This window comes from Crassostrea angulata, chromosome 6, assembly GCF_025612915.1.
Source record: "Crassostrea angulata isolate pt1a10 chromosome 6, ASM2561291v2, whole genome shotgun sequence".
Classification (NCBI taxonomy): Eukaryota; Metazoa; Mollusca; class Bivalvia; order Ostreida; family Ostreidae; genus Magallana; species Magallana angulata.
Genome location: NC_069116.1, coordinates 24,507,868 through 24,527,466, shown reverse-complemented (window position 1 = coordinate 24,527,466; position 19,599 = coordinate 24,507,868). Strand labels below are relative to the sequence as shown.

Below are 19,599 nucleotides of genomic sequence, written 5' to 3'. Positions count from 1 at the left end.
ATTTCTTAAATACTTATAGTTTCTCTCCCATCATCGACTTATTGCAGCGTAGCGCAGTGGGGTAGTGGGTTCACTACATACCTGAAGGTCATGAGTTCGAATCCCATTGAGGACGGTAAAAATTTTAATTTTCAAAAATTTTCTAAAACGTATTTTTGGGTTGAATTCTGTTTAAGAAAATTCTAAACCGGTGAAAGTATTTCAATTATAATAAACTTTAATCCACATTAATGTCGACAAATATTCCTTACCACCTTAAGGGGATCGGAGGGTGGCTTTGAATTTCTCTCAGGTTGGAATACATAAATCCTATAAGTTAATTTTCCCCTTTATTTATTTGATTTAGTTTTGCATTAAAGCGAATATATTCACTTACATAGGCCAATAATGAAATATCTATGTATTTATCATTCCAACATGATATTTAGGAAATTTTCTTCAACTCAGAAATGAAAAGTCCCCAAGGTGTTTGGGCCTTGGGACTTAGGAACAATAACTCTTACCTGAGGAACTTTCATTCCAAATAAAATTTAAAATATTTTTTGTGTTTATTTGCAATGATTTTCATTCAATTTTTTATGTCACATTTATTAAAATACATTTCCTTATAACATCAAGCAGCTTTTTCAGATGATTTGTGAACAGAGTAAGAAAATATGAACAATTATGTTTTGGGGAAATACTAAAAAAAATTGCAATAATAACATTTTTGAATGTTAAGAAGTGTTATATTTTTTTTAAGATGTCCGAAGGAAATATTTATCATATGACAAAAAAAATTCTCTCAATTTGCTAGTAGTTAACTTTTAAAAAATTATTTTACAAAAACACGAAAAAACATTAAAAAATTCTTTAAAAATACTTATCGTATCCCTATCATCATTTTAATATTTGATAAGTATATGTTTTGTGGTCTTCTATTGAATATTGGAATAAACTGTGGGTGTATAGAGCCACCTTAAGTAGCACTATTTACTGTAAGAAAAAACGATGTGTGAGGTTTTTTTTATGGGAATAGCAGATGTTTTCAAAAACCCTGGCCCAGTATGTTTGAATTTAGGAATAAATTTATATTGATAATACCATGTTAAAGTATACAATTTGCTAATACAAGGATGGCATTCAATACTCTAAGAAAACATAAACCCAGTTCTTTTATTTTACTATTTTTATTTGATATTTGTAAATTGTACATATAATTTTGACAATTTTTCATGCACTTGAAAATATGGATAAAGGTAGTACATGTACTGGACACCATCTATTGGACTCTTTTTGCTGAGATGATAATTTAAGCACAGAATTGGCACTTGGTTGGCACTAGATATGGTATTAATAATGATTTAAAAATTTTTGTTTTATTTTTTACCCAGTAATCCTGCCAAAGCTCCTAGTCCCCCTCCTCCCCCACCCCCACCTAGCCCTGATAAAACACCGTCCAACCCTCCATTCTGGAGCATTCCCATTGCAGCATTCATCAGCTGACCACCTTGTGGACCACTCATCATGTCCTTGACCTTTGACATCATCTGTTGACCTTGAGGACTGTTCATCATCCCTGCCATCTGGTTCATGTCTATTCCCTTGCCTCCCAGCATTTTAGAGATGTCACCACCTGCAGGGCCATCTAAAATTGCAGACAGATCAGGCATTCCTCCTGCACCGCCACTTGGCCCACTTCCTCCAGGTGGTGCTCCTCCACCCATCCCAGCAAATATGCTGCTCAGGTCAGGAGTGTCACCACCACCTCCGAATATGCTGTTGAGATTGAGATCCTCTGTGGGTGGTTGTGGTTGGGGTGGGTTGGGCTGGGCTGGAGGCTGGGGGTTAGGTTGTGGAGCTGGGGGCTGTGGTTGTGGGTTGGGATTTGATGGCATGATGTTTGGATTGACCATTGGCTGCCCACCAAATTGGTTGTTAGATGGAGGTTGCTGGTTTCCATTATTCATGTTTGGTCCTATGCTCGGATTTGGCCCCATGTTGTTGTTATTAGGAAACTGTTGCTGGTTCTGACCACTTGGAGCAGTTGGTCCAAAGTTATTTTGATTTTGATTGAAATTATTTTGATTTGGGTTGAAATTATTTTGACCAAAGCCATTAGCACCAGATCCAGCATTTTGATTAAAATTGTTGTTTGGGAACTGGCCACCATTTTGCCCTTGAGCAAAGTTGTTATTCTGTTGCATGTTGGGATTTGGTTGAAAACCATTTTGATTTTGTTGGAAGTTTTGCTGTTGTTGATAATTATTCTGATTTTGTGGATAGTTTTGTCCTTGAAAGTTTTGAGGATAGTTCTGTCCAGATCCCATATTCTGATTCTGGTTGACACCACTATTTGGGTTAAACTGTCCAAAATTCCCATTCTGTTGTCCCATTCCTTGAGGCTGTTGGAAGCCCATTTGATTGGATTGATAATTGGGTTGCTGCATCTGATACTGGGGATTTGGGTTATACTGGGGTCCACCCATGTTGTTTCCCATAAGGGAATTTTGTCCAAAGCCCATTTGTCCTCCCATAGAGGGTTGTCCAAATCCCCCCATCTGTCCACCCATGTATGGCTGTCTTGGAGCACTGTTTCCTCCTCCCAAGTTTCCAAGAATTCCAGACAGACCCCCATTTCCACTCAAACTCTTAATCATGGAGGACAGTGGATCGATTGGTTGTGCTCTCGATTGAGTACCTTCAATCAGTTCTGGTCTTGGTGCTTGATTTGGTGTGGCTCCAGGATCAACACCAAGCATTGCAGCTAATCCATTATTTCTGTTTGAATTCCGTGTCAGAGATGATGCTGTGCCCAGGTTTCCTGCTCCTGCCCCTCCGCCTAGAAGTCCACTCAAGCCTCCTGTACCACCCAGTGCTCCTAACATCCCTCCTAAGCCTCCTGCAGGACTGCTTCCTCCTCCCATCATACCTCCCATACCACCAGGTTGTCCTCCTCCCATGCCTCCTAAAAGACCACTGAGAGGATCACTTCCACCTCCTCCTAACAATCCACCCAGGGGATTCCCTCCCCCACCACCACCTAAAAGACCACCGAGTGGACCTCCTCCTCCACCCCCAAGTAACCCTGCCATGGGATTCGATGATCCTCCACCACCTCCAAGCAACCCACCTAAAGGATTTGAAGAACCACCCCCACCTCCTAATAACCCACCTAATCCCCCACCACCCCCTCCTCCCCCGCCAAGTAACCCTCCCAGTAATCCCATAGGACCCCCACCCCCTCCCAACATTCCGCCAAGACCGCCTAAATTTTTCATACCCATCATTATTGGCAAGAATTTCATGATCCCATTGATTCCCCCTCCCCCTCCAAGAAGTCCGGACACTTTCCCAAGTATCCCTGATCCTCCTCCACCGAACAAGCCTTTGACTTTTCCCAGCAAACTGGTGTCCTCCAGCATTTTTTCGACTTTCTGTTCTTTCACCGGGTCGTTGTTAGCAATTTTCTTGATCTCGTCTGTCTTCTGGACCGGTGGAACCGTCACTACCGGAATCCCTTGGTCTTTTGCGTCTTTCTCTTGAACCTTGGCTTTCAGCAGCTCCAGCAGTTCTGACGCGCTGTCGGCACCGACCTCTTTCGCTAGTTGGTCCAGCAGAGCTTTCTTCTCCGTTTCTTTGTTGTCGGTTGACGGTGGCGATGGGGTGATGTATGTCACTGTGTTGGGGTTGGGATTGGGTGGCGGATTGGGCTGAGGAATCGGTATATCTGAAATGATCCGAAAAATTACCGTATGATATATATCTTTTCATTTATTCTTAAATAAAATCAACGTCCATCAGATTGTAAGTCTACACACCTTTATGGGCCTCCACGGTAATTATTGGAGACATAATTCCTTCCCAGTGCGTCTTGGCATCTTTTACAATGGTCGCTCTATTTTAAATAAACAATATACCTTTAAATTTAAAATTTTCTTCTACAAACGAAAAGCAAACAAAAAAACCCCACACACATCCCCCCAAACCCCCCCCCCCCCTAACCCCCACCCCCAAACCCCCCCCCCCCACCCTAAAAAAAAAAAGGAATAAAAAACCACAAAAATAACCCTAATTTACTAGTATTTCTTTTTAGATTATTTTATCTCTACGAAGTTCTCACCGTATTCTGAAGTCTTTAAGGTTTTCTACTGGCGCTTGCCATAGCATGGTTAGATTTGCCTTGAACTGGTTATTGGTGTGTGTCACTGTGTCCGCGTTATGGTGACACCCCATGGTTTTCGAGGACCTGCCCCGAAGCATCCATGTCCCCTCCGGTCGGGGGTTGTCTCCAAATACATCGGCAGGGAACGCCTGCACAATGAATCCTTTGAAGAAATCAAACTTCCCTTGTCCGTACAAGGTAACTGGAATAGCAAAATTTTAAAACAAATTCATTTAATGAATGGCAAATCCCCATCGAATATTTTAAGAATCTCAAATCTCCAAGAGTTCTGCAGACAATAGTGTCTTGGCTTCTAAATAATATATAGTCTTTCTTAAAAGGTTACCTATTTCCAAAGACTACATGAAAAATATAAAAGATATTCAGTTACATAGATTGTTTCGACAATAATGAAAACTTCATAAAAGTTCTCACAGAGAGTATGTAAAACAATGGAAAACGTAAAATGTATTAAGTTGAGACAAAGTAATTTATCCGGCAGTCCTTAAAGAAATGGTTTCAAAATCCCGTTTAGAAAAAAGAGTCTTGATTAATTAATTGACATTCGCTTTGTAAATTGTAAGTTTATTTGTATCGCATTTTACTTGTTATCAAATTACTTTTTTTTTACTACGGATTCATGTCAGAAATTATGGAATATACGTATCCCATTTGCAAAAATGTACTTCTTGCTTTTTTCCGTCTGCATGGCTGTTTAACTAACTTCAGACAAACAATTCTGTTGTTGTTTAAAAAATTATATTATTTAAGGCCAAAATTGTCTTCCTATTTAGAACTGCAATAAGGTTTTGTAGGTTTTTTTCTAATTCTTTGCCTTTAAAAAAAACCACGATGTGCGTTTTTGTGTTAAAAATTACTGTGCATATAATGCGACAAAATTACGACGTACTTGTCTATTCATCGAAAATGATTATAGGCAAAGATCTCTTATATAATTAAGCATAAGATAAACGCTACGATTATGCATGCCCCCAGGCTGGCTTGTTTAATTCATAAGATTACCTCTTTACACCATCTATCTTGTTTTAAATATTTGATAAAATCTTCTATAATCTCTTATACATTAGCTTAATCTGATGCCTAGAATGCGTTCTTTCCCTAATATACTATTATCCTTTTAAAAGATAAATTTTGATTGGCGAAAATCGAGTTTCGAATTGCCGATGCAGCAAGGAGTATCACTTTCCCATTGCTCTTTAATGTTAAATGAGTCGTGTTCTCCAAATACATTACCCCATAACCAATATTTATTGGAAATTAAAGAACCGATACTTTTCACAATATATTAATATCGAAATTACATAGGGTTAAACACTTAAAAAGAATACATTTGCTTTATTAAATGACGGGAAAAATCCTCACCGCTTTTGTTTAATTTCTAGAAAATGAACATACAAAAAAATGTTACCTTCAACAATATCCCCTTTGTGAACATGCGTTGTATTCACAAGAATTTTATAGGGGGATTGCGTGTATTGTGGGGGGTAAATGTCCGTTAAACTCCCCTCCCTGTTGTGTCGGACATGTCCATGACACCCGTATCCGTTCAAAGGTGCACCGGTTGGATAACACGTAACGCAAGTCCATAAAGTTAGTGAAAAACACAACAAAAATAATTTAAACATGTCTATAGGATAATAAATCCCTTTGTCATTAAGGAAAAATTCTCTTCACTTATGCAGCAAGGGTCCAGCCCTTGACAAACGAAAAGTCGAAAATAAACACTCTGATTGCTTCAACGTTATTTGACGTAATTGAGGCTCCAAAAGGTTGAAACAATTCGTTTGTAAAATCTTTGGTAAAATAATCCAGGAGTTAAACAGGAATTAAAGCTTTTGGTTAGACAATGGCACTTTCGGTTACTTCTTGGTAAATGTTTCAATGCTAATAGATAACAAACTCTTCGAAATGGACATTGCACCGGTGTGAGGGCCTCACTTGTTTCAGGTGGTAATAAATATGATTGACGGGTATAACACGGCTATATACTGACTGACATTTTCTTGTTGGGAAATCACTTCCGTCTGTACTCACCCCGGGGCAGAGCGTGGAGCTGAGGGATCGGCCATTGGTTGAGTACCCGAAATATACTGTACCTAGGCTTATGTATTTACGAAACGTATATAAATCTTGCGGGGAATACACAGCGCCAAGTCACGGGACGATGACTAACTTTTGCTGACAATTTGGCGCTCTATGACGCTATAGTTTACCTCGTGCAGAATGGGCGTCATTACGAAAATAACCAATAACTGCGGAAGTTCTTTTTTTTTCATAATAAAAACGTACAATATTCATCATGTTGAATCAAATTCCCATTTAAAGAGGATTTTTAAAAATGTTACTTGTTGTGTAAACTATGATTCAAAAATATGAATATCAATTGTTGACTGTACATGTTTTGAAGGCAATGAAACACAATGTAACAAAATTATAATGCTAAACTTTATTTAGTGAAGGAGAAGTTCAACTGTATCCGTATAATCAAGGTTTCCTGCAAGAAGTTCTGAAACAGCCTTTTCTGTGTCAGATGACTCCGTTTGCTGGGAGCTACCTCCTTTTTCGACCATTTTGAATGGTAAAGAGTTCAATATTTCTTTGGAAGCCATCACATTGTGTTTGTTTAGAACACCACTGAAACCCGTTGAAAACCTGGAACGGATGTTTGCGTCAAGTTGTTGCGTTCCTCCAGTTGTACTTTTTGCTATTTGAACCACGCTCTGTAACCATTTTCTCGACAAATCATCGCCGCTCTTGGAAACATCTTGGAAATAAAGAACACAGTTATGTAAAAGATAGCAAACACAATTAAACATGAAATGACATAAATTGTTATTGCTTTTTAACCCAATATTATGATACTTACTTGTTGCTTTCACTGAAACAACTGGAGCCGAAATATTCATCCAGTATTTATTGTAGGACTGCACAACTGTTGCTCTAGAAATATACAAAAGCTGCAAGTGATTTCGTGGTGATTGCATGTAGTTTTGCAAAACAAACATACATATTGAACTGACGTTACCTAAATCTTATGTTAGCCTCTGTATTTGGAACTTTGAATGATAATGCGATGTGTTGCCTAGAAGTTGACGAAGAATGGGTCACCATTCTCTGGTTCCACGAACATTGAACCTGTTTAATTTCTTCTGATGGAAAGAATTCTCCGCTGGATGGGAGCTCACTTTGCTTTTCTTCCATATCTAATACAGCTTCCACAAGGAAACCTTTGAAGCTTGTCTTCTCGTCTTTCAATGTAACTAAGAGAAAAATACAAATTCTGATGAAAAAAGGAAATAATAATGAATGATTTGGAAAATGGGGAATAAGAATAATGATACAGCAAAATACCTGTTATGACACTTCCTCCGCTTGTCTCGGTGACATCCGTTGCCATGGATACAGAAGGTGCCCCGATTTGCGGTTGGATGATTTCTCCTCCAGATCGATGAAGAGGTTGACGTTGCTCACAAACTGACGTCATAGACGGCGCACCTGAACTGTAAGCCATTGTTTTCATAGCATAAAAAAGCACGAGACAGGAGTAGAAAAATCCAGCATAACATCTTCCCACCATCTTCGTCAGTTCATGTACAAGGAAAATACACATCGCCTGGGGCTGTATGTACCTGTATATATCATATGTATTACGTTGTTGTTGTAAAATGATTCATGCGATATCGGTTTGTGAGAAAATAAAGGACACTGACTTAAATATCTATAATTTGATTAAATTATAAACATTTGATTGGTTTATGTTTTAATATTTTATTTTGGAAATAAAAGATTATCACACATGGCAGATATGTTTCATAAGGCAACTGCTGGACAAAAATCTTTAACCAGAGTTGTCGTGCTTACTGCTCATTTCGTTTACTGTGGGTTTTTTTCAATGATCCTTTACCGATTTTAAGTTATGTTTAGGATTACATCTAAATGACTGTAATCAAAGTACATGCTTGCGTTAAACCTACGACACCACCATTTACAAATATTATTTTCAAGTCTCAAAGGCGAAGTCAGATAATGGCTTTTCCTGTTGTTTAATGCTTTGAAAATTAAAGTTATCATTGTATTTGTATCTCCAACTATTCAGACTACTCTTCTTCTTTATCATTCATAATTATTTCTTATGAATTTTCAGCAAAACATTAGAATCAGTATCGATGTTAGATCGACCCTCCTGTACGTATCATATTCCATATAAATCATCAGGTTATGAAACATTCCAGGTTGTTATTCAATTCCTTGTTCTACATGACGTTGAAAATTTGTGCAAAACCTGAGATATTAAGGCAAATCAGGCCCCACAGACTGTAAACTGGGAATCGACAAGCAAGTCAAAATTCCAAATTAATGTAACTATTGAATTCCAAACTATGCAGTCTACATGTAACGCGTGATCCCCCTTACACTTTATACCCGTATGGTTTAGAATTTCTGCATAGATTTCCGATAAAGCGTGGTTTAATGCAAATTATGATGCATTACTTTATTAATCATAAAAACACCAGGTCCATTTTATTAGTTACTGTATTTTAAAATTCCTTTCCATAAGGGGGTACGAAAAATTTTCAATTGAAATCAGGCATTAAGTCAAAGCATTATAATTACATGTACCATTACACAGAAGGCTACTTTATCATTGAATTTATTTCATGTTTTTGATAGCAATAAAAATATTATTCGATATTTTTTTATTTACTTAACATATTCCCCTTCCTTCGTGAAACGACAAAGTGTTGACTATGAATGTCCAAAACGCAATTTTTGTATTTTATTGAACATGGAGGTATTACTGCTCAGTCATAAAATGTACAGCTCAGGTGGAGCGGAGAGTATAAATTGTTGTTATAACTCAATAAGCCTATTTTCATTTTATATGCAATCTTGGGACCAGGTAATTGTAATGAGAGAGACACAACAAAGGGAAACCAGATTTTATATATATTTATTGTGATATCTTGTGTACTTCTGAACACCTAGCAGTCATGGAACCATATTGCTTTAAAATCAACTGTTCACAAAAAAACAAAACAAGCCATCATTCTGAATTCAGTATAGACAAGTTCATCGTTCTCAAAATTTCACAAAGTGACCCCTGGGTCTCTGCAGTTTTTCTTTCACAGTAACAGTACAAACTCCAATCAACAGAAATTAATTAAAAGAAGCCAGTTAAAAGAGGTAAAATTAGGAGGAATTCATTCTCAATATCAAATACAATATGCATAAATCAACTTGTAAATTCAGCACCAATTTCATTTCATATATGATATATTATTTTTTGTTTGTGTGTGTTCTTACAAAAAGCAATGATTTGCGAATGATTTTTTTTACTTTGACATCAAAATACATTAATATAAAGTACATGTAACTGCTGATTCAGGCATTGAGAACAACATTTTTTCCTTTCAGAAACAAAACTCTACAACACAGCCAACAAAATCATTTTGCCAACAGAACTTGTCTTCACCTGTTTGGGATTTCATACAGAAACTGAAATGAAACGGCATAAAAAAAAGGATTTCTTTACTATTTTTCCAAATGTGAGAAGAAAAAATAAATCAATAGGCATGAATATTAAAATCACATTTGTCTTTTAAAACAATTATCAACATAAAAAAAAAAATATACAAAAAGTTAAAATGGTGGTTCATCTGACCTCATATTGGAATCACTAACTCAATGTTAAAAACTAACGACAAAAAAAACAAAAAAAACCCATTTAAAAAAACAAACCTTTCTGTAAGAAAAAAATTAAGACAAGAATTGTAAGAAGACGACAACCACATCATTTGTAAATTTGCTTGCTTTACATTAGTTTTATTCAGCATCATCAGTATAAACTTTGCGTATACTATTTACAGCACTATCGGAATTTACAAATTATATACAGAGTCAAAAAAAGAAAACAAAATGATAATAAAATGATCTACAAATTATACACTACATGGAGTACTATACACAACTTGGTGGGGCTAGGGGTGGGGGGTTGATGTTTGAAAATAAATGGAGAGAATCACAAACAATGAGGAATGGATCACATAGATTTACAATACACGCATTAAATTGAAGTCCTTAATATAAGTAAGTTGCATTGTGTTTGATTGTGGAAAACAACTGATAATTTGCTTTGACATCGATAAACACTGAAATTTGTGAGGCTTTGATATGTACAAGTTATTGTTGGCATATAGGCATTTTACTTTTCCTAGTTGAAATAACTTTAAAATTGTAAATTTATATTTTCACATTTGAGGAGTACACGGCAGGTATGCAAAGATTTTATCAAATGAGTACACTATGTTGGCAAAAGTGGGAATATCTTGTTAGTGGAATGGTTCAAATGTTGCATAGAAATTAACCAAACAGAAAATATCTGGGCATCTACAAAGCACCTTTAAAAAAATTGAATTGAATTTGAACACTAAATAAAATGCACTACAATGTATCATTTAAACTAAATAAATTTGATAGTACATGTATTTGTATAAAAAAATAAATCTTAAAATAACCAAATTTAAACTAAAGAATGTGGTACCAATTAACTGCTGATTAAACAAAAAAATTCTATGGTTAAAAGAGAGGAGAGATTAAAAAGTGTTGAGACATATGAAGTAATTCTCAGTGTTCACAAACAAGATGTGGCAGAGTGATATAAATACTGATACACTGCTTCTGACTTAAATAATAGTAAATCAATGCCCAGTTACACTGGAACCACACAAACACATACATACAAACAACAATACTAATAAACAGAAGTTTGCTAGCTTGAGAGACAGCCAATTACATTGCATACTGTCGCTGTACGATTAAAAAAAAAATCAACTAGCAAATAAAAATCCCTGGCATACACTCACAAGCAAAATAAAGGAATAATATGACCTTTTCTTTCTTTTTCAAACACTCATTTACATTTCTCACTCTGGCTAACTCACGAACAGTATCATCCTTAGGACGATCTTAGTATAAAGTCATTATGCAAAAAACATGACAGAACTTGACAGTTGTTTGCTGTAAAGGGCGGACAACTCTCTTTTTCTTGTGGACACAAGCAGCGAGCACAGACTTCTGATTTTGTTGCAGTATTCCTTTTTTTGATTGAATGTAACATTCAGAACATCTCTTTGCTTCTCTTTCGAATCAAATTGCACAGGTTGTCAGCATCACAACTGAAAAAATATTTCGATAACAAGCACACTACGAAGAACCAAGCACACGTGAGACTATACAAGGAATCCTTCGGAAACTTGCGGGAATTGTCCGAATCGTTGTGCACGCAGAGTTTGGATACTGTTCATGATTTTCTTTTGATGTCCTATTAATGTGACCCCCACCCTTTGCTCTAAGTCCTGCTGAGTAATTTTCAACACTTGCTCTATTGTCCTATAACCACAGTTCAAGAAATTGTCCATGTATTTCTCCATTTTGATGGATATGAGCCAACCTTCTACATTGGTGAAATTAGAAACTTCTCCTTGTCGATTCATGGGTAGTGTACGATTGGTGTCCATCAAAAACTCAGGCCTATAAAATACACATTTACAACTTAAGCACCTTTTTATTGCAAATTTAAGCAGGAGTTCAAAAGACAACTTAAACACTTTTCAACACCATTAAAAATATGATTTGATTAATTGATGTAATTGGCAAAGGTCACTTTTTATCATATTGAGAACGAATGTAAAACAATTTACACTAGTCATGTAGTCATTATAATAATGGACAGGTACATTTAGTTATATTGACAGACCTTGGCTTTGCAATTTTCCTTAGCAGTTCTGGAGCTCTGATGAACTTGTCTAGACTTTTGACAATGATGTCAAACTTGGGCCGGTTTCCTCGCTCTTTCTGCCAGCAGTCCAGCATCAGCTGATGGAGAGCCTCTGGGCAGTCCTGTCAAATCCAACACAACACAATCAGTCAAGCTAATTCACTTTAGGACTGACCGTCCCTTACCAGCAACGGCAATTAATTGAACATGAATTTTACATTAAGGGAACGAAATATTGTTTGCATTCAATATCTTCATATCTTCATGGTTGACCAGGACATTAATTTTGCAAAAGGAAAAATTAAAGATTACAGTAATAAGTTTTAGCTTATATATGTCACTATTTATTTCATGAAAATCATCACTTATATCAAATATATAATAAAAAAATGAAATCGAGCCCCTACCATTGGTGGTGGGAGTCTGTACCCCCGGTCTACGGCCCGGATGACGTCTTGATTGGACCAGTTCCAATATGGCCTCTCTCCATAGGAGACCACCTCCCACATGACAACTCCGTAACTCCACACGTCACTGGCCGACGTAAACTTCCTGAACGCTATGGCCTCTGGTGCTGTCCATCTCACAGGAATTTTTCCACCCTGCATACAAATTTAAAAAATATCAACTTGGTCAGAATGATAATACTGCAGTTTATTGATATATCTATAAAGAATTTTTGAATCACAAGAATTTGTCATCAGGAGATATAAATTACCCTTAAACCATTACATATCCAGGAAAAGTATTAGATGTGTTCTCTTGAGTTTTGATATGTCAGTTTATTCCAAACTCAATTTGCGCATAAATGCAAAATGAGTTAAAGTGAAGTAATCTATTCTCGATCAGTGACGGAGAGGTTATGAAGGCGGTACATGATGCACCAGATCTTAATCTCCCTACCTTTGTAGTGTAGGCCCCATCAGTAGTGTCTATGTCGATTTCCCTGGACAATCCAAAGTCAGCCACTTTACAGACCAAATTATCATTAATCAGAATATTCCGGGCAGCTAGGTCCTGCAAACAATCACAAGAGAGTTAGCATTATATAGGCCATGCATTTCCTTCTTTCTGATGTGTAGATACTAACTCCTTAACGCAGACAATTCTGTGAGCTCATCATTAACCACTTAGCTATTACATCACAGATAAAATTTGTTTGCAAGTCTAGACTTTTTCTTAAATTTATCTGATATTTTGATTGAATACTTCTGAATCAAGATGAAACTGTAGAGAGATCTCTTGTTGAGATCTGAAAGGTATCCAAATGAGGATTAATCAAAGAATAAATTGGGTTTTCCCTTTCCTAAGCTGTTAACAGTGTTCTATATTCTTTCAAATGAGCCAAAATTTAATTATATGTATAGACTTTGATTGGAATTTTTGTACATGCTGATGAATGCGTGAGCTTCTTACTCTGTGTACGTAGCCCATGTTGGATAGGTATCTCATTCCTGACGCAATTCCTCTCATCATTCCAACCAGCTGTATTATTGTGAACTTCCCATCGTTATTCTGAAAAAATATTGAAAATCATAAATCTGTGAGGACACATTCAAACAAACAGTCGCCACTATGTCAAGCTGGCTCCTTCAAAATGATTTGTGAACTAATCGAAACCCTTATTAAAGAAACTGGCTGGCAACAAGCATGTGATGTGCCATAAAAACCAAAGCATTGCGCAACTTTTTACTGGTCAAGGTGAAGAGGTGACTGACAAAAAGATGGTAGAGATTCCTCTTAAGATGGCGGGAGGTGATCATAAGGGGGGATTATGTCAACAATAAAATGTCTGGGAGATAGTGAATTTCTATCAGACGCAGCAGTTATAAGAAACAATGAAATATTGGTCCTCCGTCAAACGGGATAGAAAACAATAAATTAGACTTACGAGGAAACCTCTCTTGATGAAAATCAGCTTACTGGGGTTCAAGTTGGGTTTTTTTCTGCAATGAGGGAATAATATGGGCAGACATGCATAAAACTTGCCCACAATAACCAGATTCTGCATTTCCGACCAATCCATCACTCATTTTTCCCCTTTCTCTGTAATCCCCCTGTCCTTCATCACAAAATAATTGATAATTTGTCTCTATAGAATGCGTTTTTTCTGTGTTCAGCATTGACTGGGATACTTTCTGTCCGTGTCAGGATTTTATTTTATGTGAGTATAAATAACTAGTCTTTTTTTTCTTCCTAGGTTTTTTGGTGAGAAGATTAATGGAGGTTTGATGGTGTTTGCGGGGATCTGACAACAATTGTCATGAAAAATGACTGGAAGGGGACAGAGCAGGCTTGATTGCATTGCAGCCACTCATCAAAATCCAGTCAGCTTCCCCTTGCCCTCTGCGATTTCTTCCTCCATCCATTTATTTCTCCATAAAACATTAGACAAAAAACATTCAATAAAAGTCTTGGATTGCAACAACAACTCAAAATTAATCTCATTTCATCATTCAGCAGGAAATATACACGGATCCTTCTTTCTTGCTCCAGTATAGTGAAAAAAATATGGGACCAAAAATAGTTGACTGTGATTTCATGATAACATGTATTTGTATGTAAAATGGTGCACAAGAGATTTTCAAGACGTTGGGTAGAGGATAGGATTATTGGACAATTGATTACTAAGTAAATCCTATAATAGTAAAATAAGGGTTGCCTGACAATTTTTACAGGACAAAATAAAAGAAATTCATCTTAATATTGCACGGAGCCACAAATACTTGAAAGCAAGAATTCAACCTTCATTTCATAAAACATTTAATCAATCATGTTTCCTCCCAAAACTGATTGTGCAATTTTACAAGCCCTTTATTAACAGAAAAACCCCTCTGACATTTTTCTTAATTAATTTTCTGCACCAGAAAACTTTCACATTCAAATTGAATAGTCAATGTGGAAAAAAGAGTTAGAAAGCTTCTTTAATACCACCCGTGGAAACCGAACGATTCCAACCTTTAGAGAAGAAAAGAGGGAAATTTAAAGACAAATGAGTCTTGAAATATGCAAGAACTTCAGTAGATTATTTCCCAAATTGGTAATTATTTCTCCCCCTGCAGCAAATTTGTCAAGTGGAGCCAGCTAGTATGGCACTGTCATTACAGCAGACAGAAAGGATGAGTGCTGCATTTTACAAACCCTTCAGCTCTCCACCAGGTGTTGACGGATAGAAGAGACTAATTGATATTTATGTCCCTTTGTTTCCTAGATTCTTCACCCCCAATTTTTTTTTTTTTGGAGAGGGGGGTCCCGACCACAGTTTAATGAATGTACATCTGCACTGGAGGATAACCAATCTAAATTGATTAATTATTTCTGGGCATTACATGACTGGACCATGGAATGAGTTATTACACTTCTTAGTTAATCAGAAGGAATTTTATGAGTCCTTTTATTTGGATGTGCCAGGATATTTTATGACAAGACTGGAATATCAACTAACATTAACTCATCAATAAGGATATTTTTCTTGATTACTTCAGGAAATCTATGGCACATCAGGGTGGGAAAAAAGAGAAGGCAAATTTCCATCTCCCAGTCATCTGTCTGGGTAAACAATTGTCCCCCCATAAAAAGTGAGGGGGATACTAATTGAATGATATTGCCTTGCCGTGATGTCTATTTTACCACTCACTGTGTCAGATTAATTCCAATCCACATTACAATTTATTTTTTATAAAGACAAGAGTTTCAAATATTCCATTATAAACACCCCCCCCCCTCAAAAAAAAAAAAAGACTAATGTAAATATGTACCATATTAAAAAAAAAAAAAAGAAAATTCATGGTAGACTTACTCGTAAATATGTGTCAAGCGATCCGTTTTCCATGTATTCCGTGACAATCATGATTGGATGGCCTGCAAAACAAATGATTACTTCTGCATCTTCATCTAAAAGCAATTTTTATTTGATAATGAAAATTCAAAGCAGAACAGATTTAATAATGATGGAAAACTGATACCAAAATTTTTGGGAGAATTTTTGGTAATGATGTAATTTTTAATCAGCAAAGCGGAAGGGAGTTGAAATTTTTTACAGTGTGTGTCTTTTTTATTTTAGAAAACATTTCCGAAGTGGTAGAATGGGCTTATGGAAAAAGTGACAAAAAAATCTTCAAATTACTTTTTGTGACAACTCCTTCTAGGAATATAACATTCTGATCGTCAAACTGTCCCATTATACTGGCTTCCGTCAGAAAATCTAAGCGGTTTTTGTCTGTTGCACCAGGCTTCAAAGTCTTTATGGCTACTGACATCTCTGGCTTTACAGGATTGCGTAGTTTTCCTTTGCAGACATCGCCGAACTCTCCTAAAAATGGTAAATTTAGAAACTTGAATTGTTGCACACAAATTGGAGTTTTATGGGCCAAAATGTTCATCAAAATACAATGAAGTTTAGAAATAGTAGAAATAGTATCATGAAAGTCTCGTAAAATGGAGAACAAGAAAAAGCGATAAATTTGATTGTTGCGGGTTAATCATGTTATCTACCTCCTCCTATGACAGATTCAATGGTGATGTGTGACGCATCAATTTCTCTGGTGAACTCTCGCACTGCTTGGTTTGGGTCTTCATAAGTGTGAGGGTCAACGTAGGACTTGACACAGTCGTTGGGAGGAAACAGTGGCATGGTCACTGAAATAGCAGAGACACACAGTGCAGTATTTACCATGCAGTCACACAAAGTATTGGCATGAGGTTTTTTTTCAGGACCGTAAATTGAAACTGCGTGTTATCCTCTAAACTACATGTATGGGATTCATTTTTTCCTTACACAATAAGTAAAAGTGGACTTTTGTCCAAATAAAATCAATAACTTTACAAGTTTCTTCTTTTTATATCATGAGACTTGTTAAACCAAATAATTAAATTTATTGATAAATTGTTCTAAATTCATGGCGTTAATGCACATGTAGTCATAATACCAGTATAAGAAACATAATTTTGGTAAAATCTAAAAATAAATGGGATCCTAAATGAGCATAATTTGTAAATGTTCGGAAATTCTAACCAAAGGGATTTATTTTAATCCAACTTTGTTTCATCTTAATTAACATAATGAGGAAGGACAACTGCAATCACTTATTAGATTACAATAAATTGTTTGAACAACTGGCAAGGAATGTGAACTGTCACAATATTTGTATTTTCTCTCATCATGTCATTAGCATATCAATGGGCGATTCCTTGTTAATCAAATTAGCCAGTTTCAGACCAAGCCAATCATATTGTACAAGCCAGCTCATTAAACGCAAGCACCTAGTAATTTTCACATCAAGGCTGGTTTTCTGGAGGAGAAACAGATCCATATTAATTGGAATTGAGAATTAGAAAAAACCCAAAGAAATCTTTTTTAAAACTCTGCAAATCTCTGTGTGTTATGGCTATCAGTGAAATGAAAAAACAAGGGTATTATAAGTTTTTGCCTCTTTCATCTTATCTTTTAAATTGAAGCATTAAATCTTGAAGCTTGTTTCACAAGAGCTTTGATGCACGTAGATTTTGGTTACATAACAATCCGGGTTTGAAGTCGCTTCCTTGTTTGAATGTGATAACAATATTAATTTTCAATGAAAGGACTCCACCTCTTGTATCAATACTACTCTGAAAGAAAGTTTCCATCATTTCCTTTCAACAATCTAAAAAGATTTTTTATTTTTCGACATTCACAGAAATATAAATGTTGTCGATGACAGCAATGGGAGGGGAAATAGGGGTGCCAGAAATCGTTGATGTGAAAATTTGGTGATATCAAAGAAAGAAAGACACATAGAAACAGAACAGAGTGGGTACGCAAGCAAACACAGGAAAGCAGTGTGCAAAAACTGTGCAGCACTATTGCAGGTGCACTCAAATAAATGCAACGCATAAGACATGAAGATCACACAAAGAATGAAACAATGTTAGTATCTGCACTACAAATTAAAACTGTGTTATGAAAATGTAAAAAGTTTGCAGAAGAAAAAAGTTAGAAAGGGTGTATGTTGTTCAGAGCCCAGAAATTCTCCCCAGTTGTGGCCTTTTAGTAAGAATCTAAAACGCTAGAGTCTATACAACTACGTTAAGACAAGTATCCATGCTACTTACATCCACCATTCATATGGGGCTCCAATGGGGGACAATGGAGAACTACAGGAATAAAAATTTATGAGTAAGCAGAAAAAAAAATCAAAATCATAATTAAAGCACAAGCCACACCAATTTTTTTCCTCAAGAGTGACACTTTTAGCTTGAATGTATAAACCAATATGATGGCAAAATTATATTGAAACATCAATCTTTCTAAAGATGATTTGTGAATTACAAAATATCTGTAGCAATCCATGGGGAGTTCAAATAAACATGCAAATCATTCAAGTATAATACATGTAAAGAGATACATGTAATAGCCATGCACTGGTCAACTACGGATTAAGATTATTCTATACCTAAGCAAACAGCATCATAATAACTACTTTCTACTGGTCTGCCGACAGACTTCATTTACAAGAACAGGTCACTTTCTTTGATACCGTAACATTCCTTCAACTTAATGGCTGTATACACTATAGAAATTCCTTGCAGACATGCTTACAAATGAAAAACATGAAATCTCTGGCTGATAATGAGTGATAAAAGCAGACATTGATGGATAAAAAAAGACAGACGAACATAGTAAAAGACACACTCTGACAACACAAGGTATTGTGTTTTTGGTAAATAAAATTATACTGCATCATGCATACATTTTGATACATCAACCATTTAAGCATGCTATAAAGAAAATAAAAAAATTCATTTTTGCAAGAACTATGTTAGTTATTAGTTGCTTTGATTAATATGGCAGCTTTACTGTTAACAAAAATCATTCTCTCGCACATAGAACAAACAACCTCTCCATAATAAGGAGGGAGAAATAATTAATGCAAATCCAATTGTGTTCATTCACATTCCTTACCAAATGCAATCAAAAATGCTTCAAAGTGACACGAAGTGGGGTTATAAAACAATACACACGCAGTCCTAGCGACAGACCGACTAGTCTCTACGGTTTCTGTCACTAGCTGTTACTATGGCTACAATTCTGATTAGTACGTGCAAAACGTGCATACCCTCACCGGGATTATACGGCGGGTCGTACTCCCCTCCCCCTTTGTCATTTTGGCAGTTTCCTTGATTCCTGCAACAGAACAACACGGACAATTATACAAAAATGCATCCCAGATTTATCGGCTGCTCCAAATCTCTGGAGCAACACTATTTACTCTTTTCTCCATCACCAAATGTCCACAATATGGTGTCACTAATTCAATAAGTTTAATTTATCAATTTTACAAGTCAATTAACTTCTGAATAATGGGCTTAGAAACTAATCTATCAAAATCAAGTAAATCTTGAACTGCCACTAGACATTGATAATTTCAGCGTTTTAGTATCCAAAGACACACCTTTTGATAAGTATCACGATCATCCCGGTTGCTATAGCCATACACAGGATAACGGCCAGAACAGCAGCGATGATGATCCCCACTGACATCTCGGGAGGGGGATCCATCTTTTTCTCCCCTGTTAAAACAACCCTAAAATTAGGACTACTTTCACTCCTATAAGGACTTAAAATACATGTACATATTATGAACAAAAATATGACAAGGTCAATGCAATTTCAAGGGAG

At 36.2% G+C, this 19,599-nt stretch overlaps 3 protein-coding genes across 8 annotated transcripts in view; all 3 read right to left on the bottom strand.

The window, feature by feature from the left end:
- Positions 1–1,150: 1,150 nt before the first annotated feature.
- On the bottom strand, positions 1,151–6,073 carry LOC128188383 (uncharacterized PE-PGRS family protein PE_PGRS54-like). The gene is made up of 4 exons (XM_052859397.1): positions 5,574–6,073; positions 4,103–4,346; positions 3,801–3,877; positions 1,151–3,709 (listed from the first exon to the last, which is right to left on the bottom strand). Exons 1-4 carry the CDS (start codon positions 5,788–5,790, stop codon positions 1,359–1,361), a joined length of 2,889 nt encoding a protein of 962 aa, XP_052715357.1. The 5' UTR covers positions 5,791–6,073; the 3' UTR covers positions 1,151–1,358.
- A 505-nt stretch (positions 6,074–6,578) lies between these two features.
- On the bottom strand, positions 6,579–7,818 carry LOC128189803 (ferric-chelate reductase 1-like). The gene is made up of 4 exons (XM_052861566.1): positions 7,517–7,818; positions 7,191–7,425; positions 7,032–7,105; positions 6,579–6,929 (listed from the first exon to the last, which is right to left on the bottom strand). Exons 1-4 carry the CDS (start codon positions 7,773–7,775, stop codon positions 6,616–6,618), a joined length of 882 nt encoding a protein of 293 aa, XP_052717526.1. The 5' UTR covers positions 7,776–7,818; the 3' UTR covers positions 6,579–6,615.
- Positions 7,819–9,100: 1,282 nt separating this feature from the next.
- The window catches only part of LOC128186737 (ephrin type-B receptor 1-B-like), a 48,812-nt gene continuing 38,313 nt past the window's right edge, over positions 9,101–19,599 (bottom strand). For 2 of the 6 annotated variants that reach the window (XM_052856606.1, XM_052856609.1), the window contains 11 exons: positions 19,373–19,490; positions 19,037–19,104; positions 18,033–18,074; positions 16,437–16,580; positions 16,069–16,254; positions 15,742–15,836; positions 13,359–13,457; positions 12,846–12,959; positions 12,350–12,544; positions 11,922–12,064; positions 9,101–11,695 (listed from right to left, as the gene is read on the bottom strand). In XM_052856606.1, the coding sequence (XP_052712566.1) occupies positions 11,395–11,695; positions 11,922–12,064; positions 12,350–12,544; positions 12,846–12,959; positions 13,359–13,457; positions 15,742–15,836; positions 16,069–16,254; positions 16,437–16,580; positions 18,033–18,074; positions 19,037–19,104; positions 19,373–19,490 (1,505 nt within the window). In that variant the 3' untranslated portion in view covers positions 9,101–11,394. The remainder of the gene's footprint in view (positions 11,696–11,921; positions 12,065–12,349; positions 12,545–12,845; positions 12,960–13,358; positions 13,458–15,741; positions 15,837–16,068; positions 16,255–16,436; positions 16,581–18,032; positions 18,075–19,036; positions 19,105–19,372; positions 19,491–19,599) is intronic. The other 4 variants (XM_052856608.1, XM_052856607.1, XM_052856610.1 and 1 more) reach the window with 4 other exon arrangements.

Bases quoted from the DNA above. Each gene is read 5' to 3' on its own strand.
- LOC128188383 (XM_052859397.1), bottom strand. From the start codon at position 5,790: ATGTTTAAATTATTTTTGTTGTGTTTTTCACTAACTTTATGGACTTGC. The intron at 4,347-5,573 runs GTAACATTTTTT...TTGCTATTCCAG, and splicing joins CAAAGGGGATATTGTTGAAG to TTACCTTGTACGGACAAGGG. The intron at 3,878-4,102 runs GTGAGAACTTCG...TATTTAAAATAG, and splicing joins CTTAAAGACTTCAGAATACG to AGCGACCATTGTAAAAGATG.
- LOC128189803 (XM_052861566.1), bottom strand. From the start codon at position 7,775: ATGTGTATTTTCCTTGTACATGAACTGACGAAGATGGTGGGAAGATGT. The intron at 7,426-7,516 runs GTATTTTGCTGT...TTTTTCTCTTAG, and splicing joins CGGAGGAAGTGTCATAACAG to TTACATTGAAAGACGAGAAG. The intron at 7,106-7,190 runs GTAACGTCAGTT...GTATATTTCTAG, and splicing joins GAGGCTAACATAAGATTTAG to AGCAACAGTTGTGCAGTCCT.